A 15,263-nucleotide genomic window follows, 5' to 3' on the forward strand; every position below is an offset into this window, starting at 1 on the left:
TCTGTCCCTGTTTGCATCTAAATCTAACAGTCAACCGCATTTCCAGGCATTTGACAGTTTTGTCTAAAAGTTACAAATCCTTGACTTTCTTTGGTCTTTCTAAACCAACGTTCTTTTTCCCTCAACCCATTTTTTTATTTTTTTTAGTTGTTGCACACAGGCTCCCTGTTGCTGGGAAACCACATTCATTTATCCACATCGCCACGCATTTCACAGACTTCTCTCCATAATCATCTCTCATACGAGACATAATAGGTGACGTGTACACTGGTAATTCTTTTTTGTTGTTGTTTTTGCTCTTTCCACCTCCCATTTTCCAATATCTGTTAGAAGCACCGTTTTTTTCACAATATTCGAATATCTTTGAAATTGTTGGGGACCTAAACCCCTGATTATCGGACTCGAACCTGTAATTGTAGAGGACCCGAACCTCTAGCCACATCCTAACTCGAACCTGGAGACTATAACCTGGACTTTAATCAGACTCGAACCTAAGGACTTTAATCCAGGACCTCTACCTAGACTTTAACCCGAATCCCGAATGTAAGGACTCGGACCCTACCAATGGAATGTGGGGAGAGGAATTACTAATACCACTTATTACAAAGGCAAGATTGTTTCAAATGCTCTGATTTTCAAGGAATTCAAATTTACTTTACCGTAATTCTTTGTTTGGAGGACAACAGGTCCGTTTGGATCCTGAGGTTATAGCGGACATCCAGAGCCCCGGCAACCTCCCAATAAACACCCCCCCCCCCCACCCCCCACCCACCCGGATCGGCGATCAATCATAGGATACCACTTCCGACACCAACTGTTTTGGTAAATCTTTTTCTGACAGAATAAGTAAGGAGACAATCTTGTCTTTGTGGGTTTTTATTACAAAAAAGAAAGAAAAGTCTTTGCAAAGAGACGAAAAGGTAAAGGTTTTTTCACCCCTTACTGAAGTCCAAGCAAACAATCACCTCCGATATACAGAAGTGAGAGAGACAGAGAAGAAAAGGAAACAAAATACATTTTCCAAATCAAAAGTCACGTCACATGACGTGGGGGCGCATCTCAAGTCAGTTTATTTACAATATTTTTCCTTCATGAAGAAGAAAATAAGAGGAAAGAGGAAAACAAGTCAAAATATAACGGTAACGCTTTTGGGTGGTGGTCGCTGAAGCAAAAACCCGGTTATGGGAGAGGTTTGGTGAGGCCAGGTCGAAAGACTTCTGGACGGCTTTGAGGAAATTCCGGTCCACCGTCCTGGATCTCAGGAGGGGGAAGCAGTGCACCATCAACACTGTGTACAGTGGGGATGGGGCGCTGCTGACCTCGACTCGGGACGTTGTGTGTCGGTGGGAGAATACTTCAAAGACCTCCTCAATTCCACCGACACGCCTTCCCATGAGGAAGCAGAGTCTAGGGTCTCTGAGGCGGGCTCTCCTAAGTCTGGTGTTGAGGTCACCGAGGTGGTTAAAAAGCTTCTCGGTGGCAAGACTAGGGTGGATGAGATTTGGCCGGAGTTCCTAAAGGCTCTGGATGTTGTGGGGCTGTCCTGGTTGACACGCCTCTGCAACATCGCGTGGACATCGGGGACAGTGACTCTGGATTGTTCTTTGTAAATTTAAGAAAGTCTGCTGACACCGGCTAATGACAGCAGCAAGGTTCCTCTGATAAGGCTGACTTTAAAAAAACAAAGCACAGAAGAGGTAACAGAGGAAACATTTATGTGGACAAGATTGACATCAAAGGGCCTACACAATAGGACCTTATGGTGAACCCAGCTCAGAAGACACACTTGAGATGCTCACACACGCTCATGAGCAGCACTAAGAGAGATAGCCCCCAATTGCACTAAGAGAGATAGTGAAGTATCCGTGACATCTACCTCGGGTTCACTTTTTCTCAATATCAAAGGCCCCACAGCGCCTTGGCAGAATGAAAAAAAAAAAACATGATGTTTACGTCCCTCTGGTTTTCTTTGTGTGGGATGTGCGTGAGGTGTGGATGGCACAGAGGCTGTGCCTGTGCATGGGGAGATGTTTGTTTGGTTTATTTGAGAGAATGACAGAGTAGTTGTCAACTCTTGACTCTTTCATTTGCTCTTTTAATTGAAAATGTAGTAGCTTCCTTCGACTAAATCTTCATGGCAAATTAAATGAGTGATGTAGAAAAAATGTAAATGTGCCTAATTGGTGGTTTGTTTGTTTTTTTCTTCAAGTCTGTTTTTAATAATCCATGCAGCATCTACATTGCTTGTTTACTGATTTAAACAGACCATGGGTAATAGACCTGGGTCACGTGTTGCTATTCTACTGCAAATACAGTGGTGTCAAAATGAAGCCAAGAGAACACTTTTCATCCTTTAGATTCCTAGGTAACACAATGCTGACCTCTAGTGGTCAATCTAATACCACACGTAAAAGGAGCATCCAAAGAAAAATAACGCAATTATAAACAAATAAATATTTTAATTTATTACACTATCTCAAAGACATGTGGTCAATACGAGTTACATCAGATCTAGTTTTAGGGACATTGAGGTGCATCGCATTGCTTCACTTCATCCCAGTTAACAGAACAATCACTGGACTGTTTTACAATTAAAAGCAAATGTCATACCCAGACATATGGAATACCGTTTTAGCATATATTCGATATCCTTGATATCCACCTTCATTTCCATGTTGTCTAGTAGTATGCCTTGTCCCCACTAGCAAGACAATTCAGTGCACTAATAGAATGATTAGGTCGCAGTTAGAAGGACTTTCTTTCCACTGCTGTGCACTAATGGGACAACTTTGGCATACTGTTACTAGTGAGGCAAAACTACTAGTGGGCATATTGGTGCTACTAGTAGGGTTAAGCAGGCTGCTTGTGTATCATGTGCCTACTAGTAGGGCTTGGTCGTGTTACAAGTGCAGCACACAGACTGTGTGGCTCAGTTGATAGCGTGGATCGTCTGAAGGGTCACCGGTTTGAATCCCGGCCCCGGCTCTCTGTTGTCGAAGTGTCCTTGGTTATTGGTGTATGACTGGGTGAATGTGAGGCTTTGTGAAGCGCTTTGGGGACCGCACGGTGGAGTTAAAGCGCAATATAAGTGCAGTCCATTTTCTATTTACAATAGTTCACTAGTAAGGTTTAATTGCGGACGCTTGCAACTTTGACATTCCACAATGCTGTACGTCGGCAAAACAAGCCCATATATTATTCTGCTATTTGAGAGGTAATGTTGATTCGCTCCTCAAAACTGTTAGACGTATAGATTCAAACTGCACTGGCTACAACATTAAATAGACCTGTACAGTCTGAGCGATTCAATACAAGAGTTCTAAATAATTCAGCCCACATTGAGATGGCAATGCTCTGTTCTAATGTTTGTTTTTATGTTTGTGTACTTTGTTTGGGTTGTGTTTATTATTGTGGCTGCAGTTTGTATTGGTATGAATACTACAAAGGCATTTTAATATATTGCCCAACTAATGGAGCCAAATAGAATACCCAATATATTAGGAACACCTCTATTTTAATTATTTATTCGTACGATGATTTATGTATTTACTAAATGAATGTCTGTGACATTTAAACTGATCATTACAATTATTGTATATAGGGATGGGCGAGGACTGATACCAGGTATCGGAATCCGGCTGATACCGGCCTTATTTCAATCTATCAGGTACTTGTGAAGGCTGCCGATACCAGCCAACGAAACGTAAGGTAAAAAAAAATCTGACATCGAGTGAGTCCTCCTCACCAGTAGTTGGCGCTACACTACAGCAGTTTGACATGCCAGTCAATCATCATGTGCGTCTGAAAGAAAGAAATGTCTTTGTTCAATTGTCTTTTCTTTGTGTCAATTGAGATTTTGTTTCAAAAGTACAAGTGGTATCAGTCCTCAGTATCGGTGAGTACTCACGACTGAACACACGAACTGGTATTGCTCTGAAAAAAAGTGGTCCGAACATCCCTAATTGTAAAAAGGCTGTATTTTTTAACTGCCCATTGTATTGGATCTTCAGATAGACTGTGCAATTGTACCTAAAGTTGTGGCTAATAAGTCCTTCTATAATGTCTGCACCCACAATAAAATGTAATAGGTGGTATACAATGTGTAATATGGCTTTTGTATCACAAAAGCTACTCTACTTGTAATGTAGTTTGGTGTTTGAAAAGCCTCAGTGCAGTTTTAGACAAGTTTAGCTCCAATCTGTTTTGAAAAAGCAGCATCAAATGTAGTTTGTCTTCTGAACATAATGTCTATTTGACTTTCTGACATGTTAAAGAATGCAAAAGTGTCATGAAAGAGACAATTTGGAAGTAACAAAGCTGCTCTTACTCGTTGGTAACAGTCTTTCACTGTATGTTGGAGTGTGCCTGGAAAACCTTTTACTGTACCCCAAAAACACACACACATGCACAATGGATGGACCGCTGGTGTTGTAGTTGCTTAGGGGTAAAACACACTTGACTTGTGTTTTTGTACTCTTGTGTTTAGAACTGATGCCAGCTCAATTTGATGGGAGTGGATTGGCTGGTCGACCAGTTCAGGGTGTGCCCTGCCTGCCGCCCGAAGATAGCTAGGATAGGCTCCAGTACGTCCGCGACCCTAGTGAAGATAAGCGGTACAGAAAATGGATGGATGGCTCAGGAAGACACTCAGCCCGAGTCACTATCAGCGTCTGTGGAGTTACATTCATCAGCAGACTCAGTGAGTGCTGGGTAGGGTCTCGGCTGGTCCAGGTTTACATATGTGACATTCAGACTGATGTAGTGTTCTCCCTCGAGGCTTGAGATGATGGTGGTGACAGCTGACACCAGCGTAGCGAAGTTAGGCCTCAATTCTGGATCAGGGTCCCAGCACTCAAGCATAATGCTATACCTGTAATAACAAACAAAAAAATCTTTGAATGAGAATGGAATGGCAATACCACCACTCTTGCATCTATCCCCTAACTCGTCCCCTTTATTTGATACATTGGTGAAGCCCGGCAAAAAAAAACAATAGGCCATCCATCCATCCATCCATTTCCTGAGCCACTTATCCTCACAAGGGTCGCGGGCGTGCCGGAGCCTATCCCAGCTATCATCGGGCAGGAGGCGGGGTACATCTAGAACTGGAAGCCAGCCAATCGCAGGGCACATACAAACAAACAACCATTCGCACTCACATTCACACCTACGGGCAATTTAGAGTCTTCAATTAACCTAGCATGCATGCTTTTGGGATGTGGAAGGAAACAGGAGTGCCCGGAGAAAACCCACGCAGGGACGGGGAGAACATGCAAACTCCACACAGGTGGGGCCGGGAATTGAGACGCTCTAACTAGTGCTGCCAACAATAGACCAATATATTCTATATATTTTTTTACACAGTAAAAGTGAGTTTTCCTCATACAGTTACACAAACTACAGTACAGGTATTGAAAATGTTCCATAGACCAATGATTTCAAACCAGGGTGCCGTGGCACACTATCAAATCAAATCAAATCCAAATCAAATAAATTCAATGTAGTGTGCATCAGGGGTGCTAAGGAAAATTTTCTTCACTTGAATTCTCCCAAAAATATTATTTATTCATTACAAATATATCTTTGTTCATCAGTGAAGTATAGTGACAGGCAGAAAGAATAAATGTACCGTACTAATGTACCATTAGATGACAGTAAGTACAGTAAACCTGTGTATCCACCTGTTGCCATTCATACAAGTCATGGCTTCCTACGAGTATATCAGCTTTGTGTTAAATTAAACAGGACCAGTTTCACACAGAGTCAGTCCGTTTGTGAGTAAATCAAGACAAGATCATCATTATTTCAGTATTCATACTTTTTTTGACATTTTTGTTTGGTGGTGTCAAGGTGGGGAAATACTGCCATAGACCCTTAACTGAAGCCGGATGTGAAACAAGATGAAGTATGAATGGCTTATCTATTCTAATCTAACACATGCAATGGGATTTGTCATTACAATATTTTCTAAAGAAAACATGTTTCATCATAACATTTCTCCAGCGTGTGTTTACACGTGTGTGTGTGTGTTGTTTCTGGTGTACATATTAACTACAAAACACAGCATTGCTTAACATGTTGGAATACCAAGTGGTAAACAATTTTCAGATTTCACATTACTGAGTCGGCGGCACGGTGTGCGTCTGGTTAGAGCGTCTGCCTCACAGTTCTGAGGACCAGGGTTCAAATCCCGGCCCCGCCTGTGTGGAGTTTGCATGTTCTCCCCGTGCCTGCGTGGGTTTTCTCTGGGCACTCCGGTTTCCTCCCACATCCCAAAAACATGCATGGGAGGTTCATTGACTACTCTAAATTGCCCGTAGGTGTGAATGTGAGTGCGAATGGTTGTTTGTTTGCATGTGCCCTGCGATGGGCTGGCAACCAGTTCAGGGTGTACCCCGTCTCCTGCCCGATGATAGCTGGGATAGGCTTCCAGAACTCCCATAACCCTTGTGATGATAAGAGGCTCAGAAAATGGATGGATGGACATTACTGAGTCATTGTATGTACATCTTGACATGCATCCATCTATTCGCCTCTATCTTGTAGGTACAAATGAAGAAGTAGTATTAGTGGATGAAATTAGTATTCCGACTGAGGCACCTCTCTGTCAAGTAAAAAGAAGCCATCCACTACAAAACAGCAATAATTACTATTCCTCAACAAAGCAATACAATGTTTTAATCGTTTGTAATACTTACAAAGGGTCAGGGCAAAACTGAGGCTGAGGAAGCCGCCTGCCCTTCAATAAGTAGTGTGTTATGTCATAAGGGTCCACTTCTGGGTAAGGGCTTGCTCCTCTGGTCAGCATCTCCCACATCAGCACACCAAAGGACCACTGCTCCGAAGACACCAAGTGTGACAAAATATCAATACAACAATGCATATTATCTTGTGCAATACCCAAACCCGACTTAAATAAAAGAAGGTTAACTTGAAGGGCACAAGAAAGTCAAACAGACGTGTACAGTAAGTGATAGTTTGTAGTTAGTCTATCAGTTTGTTAATAAGCACATTGGGCCTCATTCACTAACCATGCCTACGCTACACAAAATTTGTGAACGCACATTTGACGCATAAATCTGTGATTCATCAATATGTTTGTACTCCGCAAACAAATTAAGAACCTCCTCAGACCTTGCATATGCACAAATAATGCAGGATTAGTTTTTGAAAAAACGTAAAACACACATCTTTTCCCCAAGATGCACAACGAATTGAAATACAGTTATTCATAAAAATGATAATAATAACTAACGTTAATAGCTCAAACCAGGAATTTGCTAATGAGTTGACTGTCCTAAATAACAATGAAAAGGACACGTATCATCACTTTTACCCTCGTTCCATTCAAGTGCTTGTACAGTATGTGCATGTAAGCTATGTGTGTGTCCCCCACCTCAGCTGTCTGCATGCACTCCAACGTTGTCATTCAACGAGCAGGAAACGCAATCGGACCACTCACATTTCTGAGTTTTTCCAAGGCTTTGGTTTTCTTTTTAATTCCTACAATAATCAGATTTACAGTATGTATTTTTCTGTGATTCTGCATGTGCAAATGTGATGTAAATTGATCGATTCGCACACACACTGCCGCTGGCTTGGGTGAATTGTGACATACTCCAATCGGCATTTTGTCGCTTTCACCGCTAATTTCATGAATTTTATCAACTACAAATGCCTCTTTGTTGTGCGATATTTATTCATTACTGTGTATTTAAAGAACATATGCAGTGTTTGATCATTCTCAGCTCTTAAACAGTTTTATATATATGTATGTTTTGTGCCGCATTCTTTAATTTAATCTTCAGAATTAATTGAAAATGATTACCGTAATTTCTCGTGTGGAATGTGCATTTCTTCCCCAAAATAATTGTCAAAAGTCAATAGTGCGCATTATACATAGGTAAAGGGGAAAATGGAAAAAACTTTCCCATTTTATAAATGTATGCCGCCATCTAGAGGTTATGAAAAAGCTGTACACTTTCTTTCCAATATGCCACCGCTACCTAGAGGTTATGAGAACGGGGTACACTTTCATTCTAATATGCCAACACCACCTAGTGGTTATGAAAAAGGTGTAGCCTACATTTTCATTCCAATATGACAGGGGTACGTATGACTGCATATATGTACAGTTGTTGTCATAAGTTTACATACCCAGGCAGAATTTGTGAAATATTGTTTTCTTTAAATACGACTGATTACTGAACAACAACCATCATTAATTTCTTTATGGTCATGTTTTGTTTAATGATAATGCTTTTCTGAAATGCTTGACAGTTTAATTTGAATCCCATTAAAATAAAATTAAATGTGTTTCGCCTGGCCCTTCATGTTTTCTTTAAAGAATTGTACCCATCTTACAAATTCATCCTGGGTAATCAAACATATGAGCACAACTGTGTGTTCTCATTTACAAAATAAAAGTAGGGCTGTGAATTTCAAAACAAGAGCAAGTAAATAAAAAAGCAAGTATTACATGTTCAAAAAAAGTGCTTAACTTCACAATAATTATTGGAAAAAAATGAACAATATCCAGATAATACTTCTTTTTGATGATGTGTAGAAGCAAAAACATATATACTGTACATAGGTAGAAGGGTTCTTGAAGTCAACATTGGTTGCGTGTTATACATGGGTGCGTATTATACACGAGAAATTATGATAATATGATTATTATATGTTGTCGGTTGTTGTGTTCAGAAAGCTTTCTGATCATAGCAACCTTTTTGAAAATAGGGTAAAGATTTAGAGACGTATTAAAGTTTTAGAGCCAACTTTGGTTACTTTAAAGCTCCATGCCTTAGCTGAGATGCATCAGACGGATGTCCTTTTCTTGGAAAATAGGGGTGTGGTTGAAGCAGATTGCAGCTAGCGGTCCAGAACTCGTCATTTAGAATTAATTCTGATTCACTAACATACGCATGGTGGAGCGAAGAAAACTGGCTAGTACGCATGTGTCATGTATCTGGTGACTTTGCCTAAACACTAAACTTGTGCACAGAGTGAGAACATTTTTACACATTTGTTAGTAAAGTGAGGCCCATTGTTCCAAAATAGTTTTTCTTTTTATATTGACACGTTTCTATTCTAAATGAAGTATACTTGATATATTTGACTCTGATGTTTTCTTCTTTTTCTTGAGGTACTTAGATGTGATATATTGCAGGTCATTATTTTTAAATAAATCTACAATCAAGTAAAATGATCAATTATCAAGTTTGTTATATTTATTATAATTCAAGTTGATGTTAAGTATTGACATAATACTAGTCTATTCCCACCCTTTGTATATGCAGACCAATTGAACCCTTTTATGGGTATCTTTTGATATGAAAAATAGTACAGAACAGAATCTGTTTGATAACTAATCATTTTTCATCATATCTTCATTTGTAAAAATGCTGTGTACTGCATTACTTCTTTCATGTTAAAGTGGCACTGTGTGCCCTGCTGCACAGCTGTAGGAAAATGCTGATGAGTTGTGAGATTTCTTTATTTTTAGCCTGGTTTAACACATCATTAAGTAAATAAAGCTCAAAATAAAGACCCAATACCGTCTGTGGTATTTGGGGATGTTAAAGATGGGAGGAAAACAAAAACAGATTGAAAAACAGCATGTCAGCAAAGTCATGGAGAAGATTTATAAGCAGTTAGTGTTTTGTGTTTATAGATAATGTACACACACAGCACTGGTGTAAATCACTTAAAAATTAGAATGCAGTACACAAAAATCAACTGTACAGCTAAACAGTAGTGCCACCTTACATTTTTTCTGCGGAGAAAAATGAGCCGTGTAATTGAGGTGAGGCACTTGTTTTGTTTCAAGGGATGATGCAACCAGTAATTAATTGAGACATTGCAAATGATGATGTATTTAAATACAACCCCAATTCCAAAGAAGTTGGGACGTTGTGTTAAACATAAATAAAAACAGAATACAATGATTTGCTAATCATGTTCAACCTATATTTAATTGCATACACTACAAAGACAAGATATTTAATGTTCAAACTGATAAACGTTATTTTTTTTTAACAAATAATCATTAATTTTATGGCTGCAACACGTTCCAAAAACGCTGGGACAGGATCATGTTTACCACGGTGTTACATCACCTTTTCTTTTAACAACATTCAATAAACGTTTGGGAACTGAGGACACTAATTGTTGAAGCTTTGTAGGTGGAATTCTTTTCCATTCTTGCTTGATCTACAGCTTCAGCTGTTCAACAGTCCGGGGTCTCCGTTGTCATATTTTACGCTTCATAATGCGCCACGCATTTTCAATGGGAGACAGGTCTGGACTGCAGGCACTGTGGTTTGGCATTGACTTGCTGAAATAAGCAGGGGTGTCCATGAAAAAGACGTTGCTTGGATGGCAGCATATGTTTCTCCAAAACCTGTATGTACCTTTCAGCATTAATGGTGCCTTCACGGATGTGTAAGTCACCCATGACATTGGCACTAACACAGCCTCATACCATCACAGATGCTGGCTTTTGAACTTTGCGTCCATAACAGTCCGGATGGTTCTTAACCTCTTTGGCCCGGAGGACACGTCGTCCACAATTTCCAAAAACAATTTGAAATGTGGACTTGCCGGACCACAGAACACTTTTTCACTTTGTATCAGTCCATCTTAGATGAGCTTGGGCCCAGAGAAGCCGGCGGGCGGCGTATATGTGTGTTGTTGATAAATGGCTTTTGCTTTGCATAGTAGAGTTTCAAGTTGCACTTACGGATGTAGCGCCGAACTGTATTTACTAACATTGGTTTTATGAAGTGTACCTGAGCCCATGTGGTGATATCCTTTACACATTGATGTCGGTTTTTGATGCAGTGTCGCCTGAGGGATCGAAGGTCACGGGCATTCAATGTTGGTTTTCGGCTTTGCCGCTTACATGCAGTGATTCCTCCGGATTCTCTGAACCTTTTGATGATATTATGGACCGTAGATGATGAAAGCCCTAAATTCCTTTCAATTGCACATTGAGGAAAATTGTCTTTAAACTGTTCGACTATTTTCTCACGTACTTGTTCACAAAGAGGTGAACCTCTCCCCGTCTTTGCTTGTGAATGACTAAGCAATTCAGGGAAGCTCCTTTTATACCCAATGATGGCACCCACCTGTTCCCAATTAGCCTGTTCACCTGTGGGTTGTTCCAAACAGGTGTTTGATGAGCATTCCTCAACTTTCTCAGGCTTTTTTGCCACCTGTACCAGCTTTTTTGGAACGTGTTGCAGCCATAAAATTCTAAGTTAATGATTATTTGCTAAAAACTAAATAAAGTTTATCAGTTTGCACATTAAATATCTTGTCTTTGTAGTGTATTCAATTAAATATAGGTTGAACATGATTTGCAAATCATTGTATTCTGTTTTTATTTATGTTTAACACAACGTCCCAACTTCACTGGAATTGGGGTTGTAATAAACCTTGTGTTTGTTTTTTGTTTTTATAACACTAGCCCATCTTATTCTTTAATGGCTTTAAAAACACTGCAAGTCTGTGTTTGAAAATCTCAAAAACTACCCCGTTTTTGAAAACATAATCCTGATTGTTTTAGTTTCTTTTGCTTACCACATCAGACTTAGAAGTGAATTTCTGTGTCCGTAGACTCTCAATAGCCATCCATTTGACTGGCAGTTTAGCCTTTCTGTGATCTTGAATACTGTAGTACTCCTTATCAAAAACATCTCTGGCCATGCCAAAGTCTGCCACCTTGACTACATAAGACTCATCCAGCCTAAGACAGAACAACAAAATACAGTGTAGTATCAGTTGGTCTGCGGATGAACGGCTGATTTTTCTTCACATCTCTTTGACTCACATGCAGTTGCGTGCTGCGAGATCTCTGTGAACAAACTTCTTCTGAGCTAAATACTCCATCCCCTTGGCAACCTGCAGTCCGAAACCGATAAGATCCTTCACGGTTGGGTTCTTAATAAAAACACACAACAGTCACACTGAATTAAAACAGATGCAAATTTTACGTGCATTTGATTTTGCACATTAATTAAATAAAGAATATCCACTGTTGCAAGTCACACCCTCTTCTCGCAGCGAATGAAGTGGCGCAGATCTCCATGTTTCATATATGGCAGAACCACCAGAGGAAGACCTTCTTGTGGCAGGAGGATGCCCAGCAGAGACAGCACATTGATGTGATGGAAACCCTTCATTATGATACCTTCCTTCAGAAACTGCTCCACCTCCTCAACATCTGTTATTCCTAATGACAAGCAATGGTTTTAAAAGGTTCATAGGCATTCAGTAAAACCCTTGAAATCGCAGTTTGTACAGATCACAAAAGTAATACAAAAATTACTCACTATTCAAAGACTTGACTGCACAGTGTATTTCTCTGCTGCTGTGGTCTGTGAAGTAGCCATGATAGACTGTTCCAAAATGACCTGCAGGACAAACAGAAATAGGTGTAATGACAGAGAACTATCTCCTCCAAATGTACAAATATTGTTTATTCTTACCCTTCCCAATGATCCGATGGTGTTGCACAAGGAGCATTTCAGCAGGAATAAGAACATCCTTAACCTCCTCCAATAACTCTGGCCTAAAACTGGAAATGGAAATTTTCTCTGCAGCCATTAGAGGAGTGAGAGTAACGTCTATACTGCCTGCAGTATAGGCCAGGCTGGGGAAGGCCACAGGCCCAACAATGGGAGTCGGGGGATTCAGGGATACTATTAAGAGAAGCACGGCGAAGAGATTAGTAAGAAAAGTCATCTGTCACACAGCCAGATTGGCAGCACACTGTTAGAGTTGAGTATAGGGAGTTCTTAGTCAGAACGTCACCTCTCCTGTAGTCCCCAACCGGTGACATCTCGACATTATTTGTCCCAGAGCGGCAAGCACTGTGGCCCAAACGGCTCTCCACCATGGATGCTGAAAACATTTCACATCGTTTTAAATATCAACTACTCATGAAGTGTGCAGACAAATATAGACAATGAAACACCAAGGATGTTCTGGTTGAAAGCCTTGCGTAAGTCAACAACACCCTCAGCCCGTAGCTGTTGTATAAACAGGTCGGATCAAGGTCCGCACAGCCTACCTTTCTTTTTCTTCCTCAAGTGCTTCATGACAACGAAGGCCAGCACTGCACCAGCCACCAGAGCCGCTAGGATCCCCAGCACTATCCCCACCATGGTGTGGTTGCTGACCCTTATTACTGTGCCCACATTATGGACCTGTCCGTTAATGGAGATCTGTAAAGCCGTTATACAGTCCATCATACATTTTGAAGAAAGGATGTTTTCATTACAACAGTTTCATGAAGCAGAGATGTTTTTAAATATTCCTGACTCCGACATTGAGATGGACACTCTTCCTTACATGTACTGCGTATGTGTATGTATGTATGTAATGTAGCCCTATGGGGGGCACATGCCAGTGCAAACTGTAGGCCGGTCCCAAGCCCAGATAAATCCAGAGGGTTGCGTCAGGAAGGACATCTGGCTTAAAACTTTGCCAAACAAATATGAGCGTTCATCCAAAGCATTCCATACGAAATTAACAACGAGTTAACAACATCCGCCACTGACGCCATTAACCTGCAGGGCGCCGGTGGAAATTCAGCAACTGTGGGTCGGAGACGAAGGAGAGGTGGAAAGCGGGTTCTTAGGCAGAAAGAGAAGAGGAAAGCACAGAGCCGAGAACTGATTGTAGGGACTTTGAATGTTGGAACTATGACAGGAAACGTTTGGGAGTTGGTTGATATGATGATGAGGGGAAAGTTTGATTTAAGTTTTATTGTGTGTCCAGGAGAACAGGTGGAAAGGCAGTAAGGCTAGAAGTTTAGGGGCAGGGTTCAAATTATTTGACTATGGTGGCGATGGGAAGAGAAATGGAGTAGTGGTTCTTTTAAAGGAAGAGTTAGCTAAAAATGTCTTGGAGGTGAAAAGAGTATCAGATCGAGTGATGAGGCTGAAACTTGAAATTGAGGTTGTTATGTACAATGTGAATAGCGGCTATGCCCCACAGGTAGGATGTGACCTAGAGGTGAAAGAGAAATTGTGGAAGGAGCTTGATGAAGTAATTCTGAGCATCCCAGAACGAAAGAGAGTCGTGATTGGTGCAGACTGTAATGGACATGTTGGTGAAGAAAACATGGGTGATGAAGAAAGTGATGGATTAGTTTGGCATCCAGGAAAGGAACTTGGAGTGACAGGTGGTGGTAGATTTTGCAAAAATGATGGAAATGGTTGTAGTGAACACTTTCTTCCAGAAGAGGCAGGAACACAGGGTCACCTACAAGAGCGGAGGTAGAAGCACACAGGTGGATTACATCTTGTGCAGATGATGTAATCTGAAGGAGGTTACTGACTGTAAAGTAGTGGTTGGGGAGAGTGTGGCTAGACAGCATAAGATGTGTGTGTAAAATGACTCTGGTGGTGGGGAGGACTATTAAGAGACAAAGGCAGAGCAGAGAACCATGTGGTGAAAGCTGAGAAAGGAAGAGTGTTGCGTGGCTTTACGAAAAGAGGTGAGACAGGCTCTCTGTGGACAGGAGGGGTTTCCAGAAGACTGGACCACTATAGCCAAGGTGATCAGTGTGTGTGTTATGTGACAGAATACTCTCTGCTAGGATGAAGGGCAAATTTTATAAGACAGTGGTGAGGCCAGCCATGATGTACAGATTAGAGACAGTGGCACTGAAGAGACAACAGGAAGCAGAGCTGGAGACAAAGAGAGACCAGACTTTGATGGTTTGGACACATCCAGAGGAGATATAGTGAGTATATTGGTAGATGATGAGGATGGAGCTGCCAGGCAAGAGAGCTCAAGGAAGACCTAAGAGAAAGTTGATGGATGTAGTGAGGGAAGAATGAGGGCAGTTGGTGTCAGAGAGGAGGAGGCAGGATAATTACACGGAAAACGATGACACGCTGTGGCGACCCCTAACAGGTCAACTTGAAAGGAAAAGAAGACGTATGTATGCATGTATGTATGTATGTATGTATAGCTCTACTACTAAAGCATCACTCCACCTGCAAGCCTGGGCTGGATTAGGGCTCACTGAAACCCTACAGCAGCGGTCACCAATTTTTTTGTAAACTGAGAGCTACTTCTTGCATGCTGATTAATGCGATGGACTACCAGGTTGTTATACACTACTAAAACAACAAATTTGCTAAAATTACATTTATTGATATCCATCCATCCATCCATTTTCTGTGCCGCTTCTCCTCACTAGGGTCGCGGGCGTGCTGGAGCCTATCCCAGCTGTCATCGGGCAGGAG

The 15,263-nt window shown here is 41.1% G+C and overlaps 1 protein-coding gene across 4 annotated transcripts in view; it reads right to left on the reverse strand.

The window, feature by feature from the left end:
- Nucleotides 1–942: 942 nt before the first annotated feature.
- Nucleotides 943–15,263, reverse strand: part of mst1rb (macrophage stimulating 1 receptor b) — a 32,234-nt gene continuing 17,913 nt past the window's right edge. For 3 of the 4 annotated variants that reach the window (XM_061688749.1, XM_061688751.1, XM_061688748.1), the window contains 9 exons: nt 13,076–13,229; nt 12,817–12,906; nt 12,492–12,704; nt 12,336–12,416; nt 12,054–12,235; nt 11,834–11,943; nt 11,584–11,749; nt 6,699–6,835; nt 943–4,870 (listed from right to left, as the gene is read on the reverse strand). In XM_061688749.1, coding sequence (XP_061544733.1) covers nt 4,648–4,870; nt 6,699–6,835; nt 11,584–11,749; nt 11,834–11,943; nt 12,054–12,235; nt 12,336–12,416; nt 12,492–12,704; nt 12,817–12,906; nt 13,076–13,229 — 1,356 coding nt within the window. In that variant the 3' untranslated portion in view covers nt 943–4,647. The remainder of the gene's footprint in view (nt 4,871–6,698; nt 6,836–11,583; nt 11,750–11,833; nt 11,944–12,053; nt 12,236–12,335; nt 12,417–12,491; nt 12,705–12,816; nt 12,907–13,075; nt 13,230–15,263) is intronic. The other variant, XM_061688750.1, reaches the window with a different exon arrangement.

The sequence above is a fragment of the Phycodurus eques genome, chromosome 10 (assembly GCF_024500275.1).
Source record: "Phycodurus eques isolate BA_2022a chromosome 10, UOR_Pequ_1.1, whole genome shotgun sequence".
Lineage (NCBI taxonomy): Eukaryota > Metazoa > Chordata > Actinopteri > Syngnathiformes > Syngnathidae > Phycodurus > Phycodurus eques.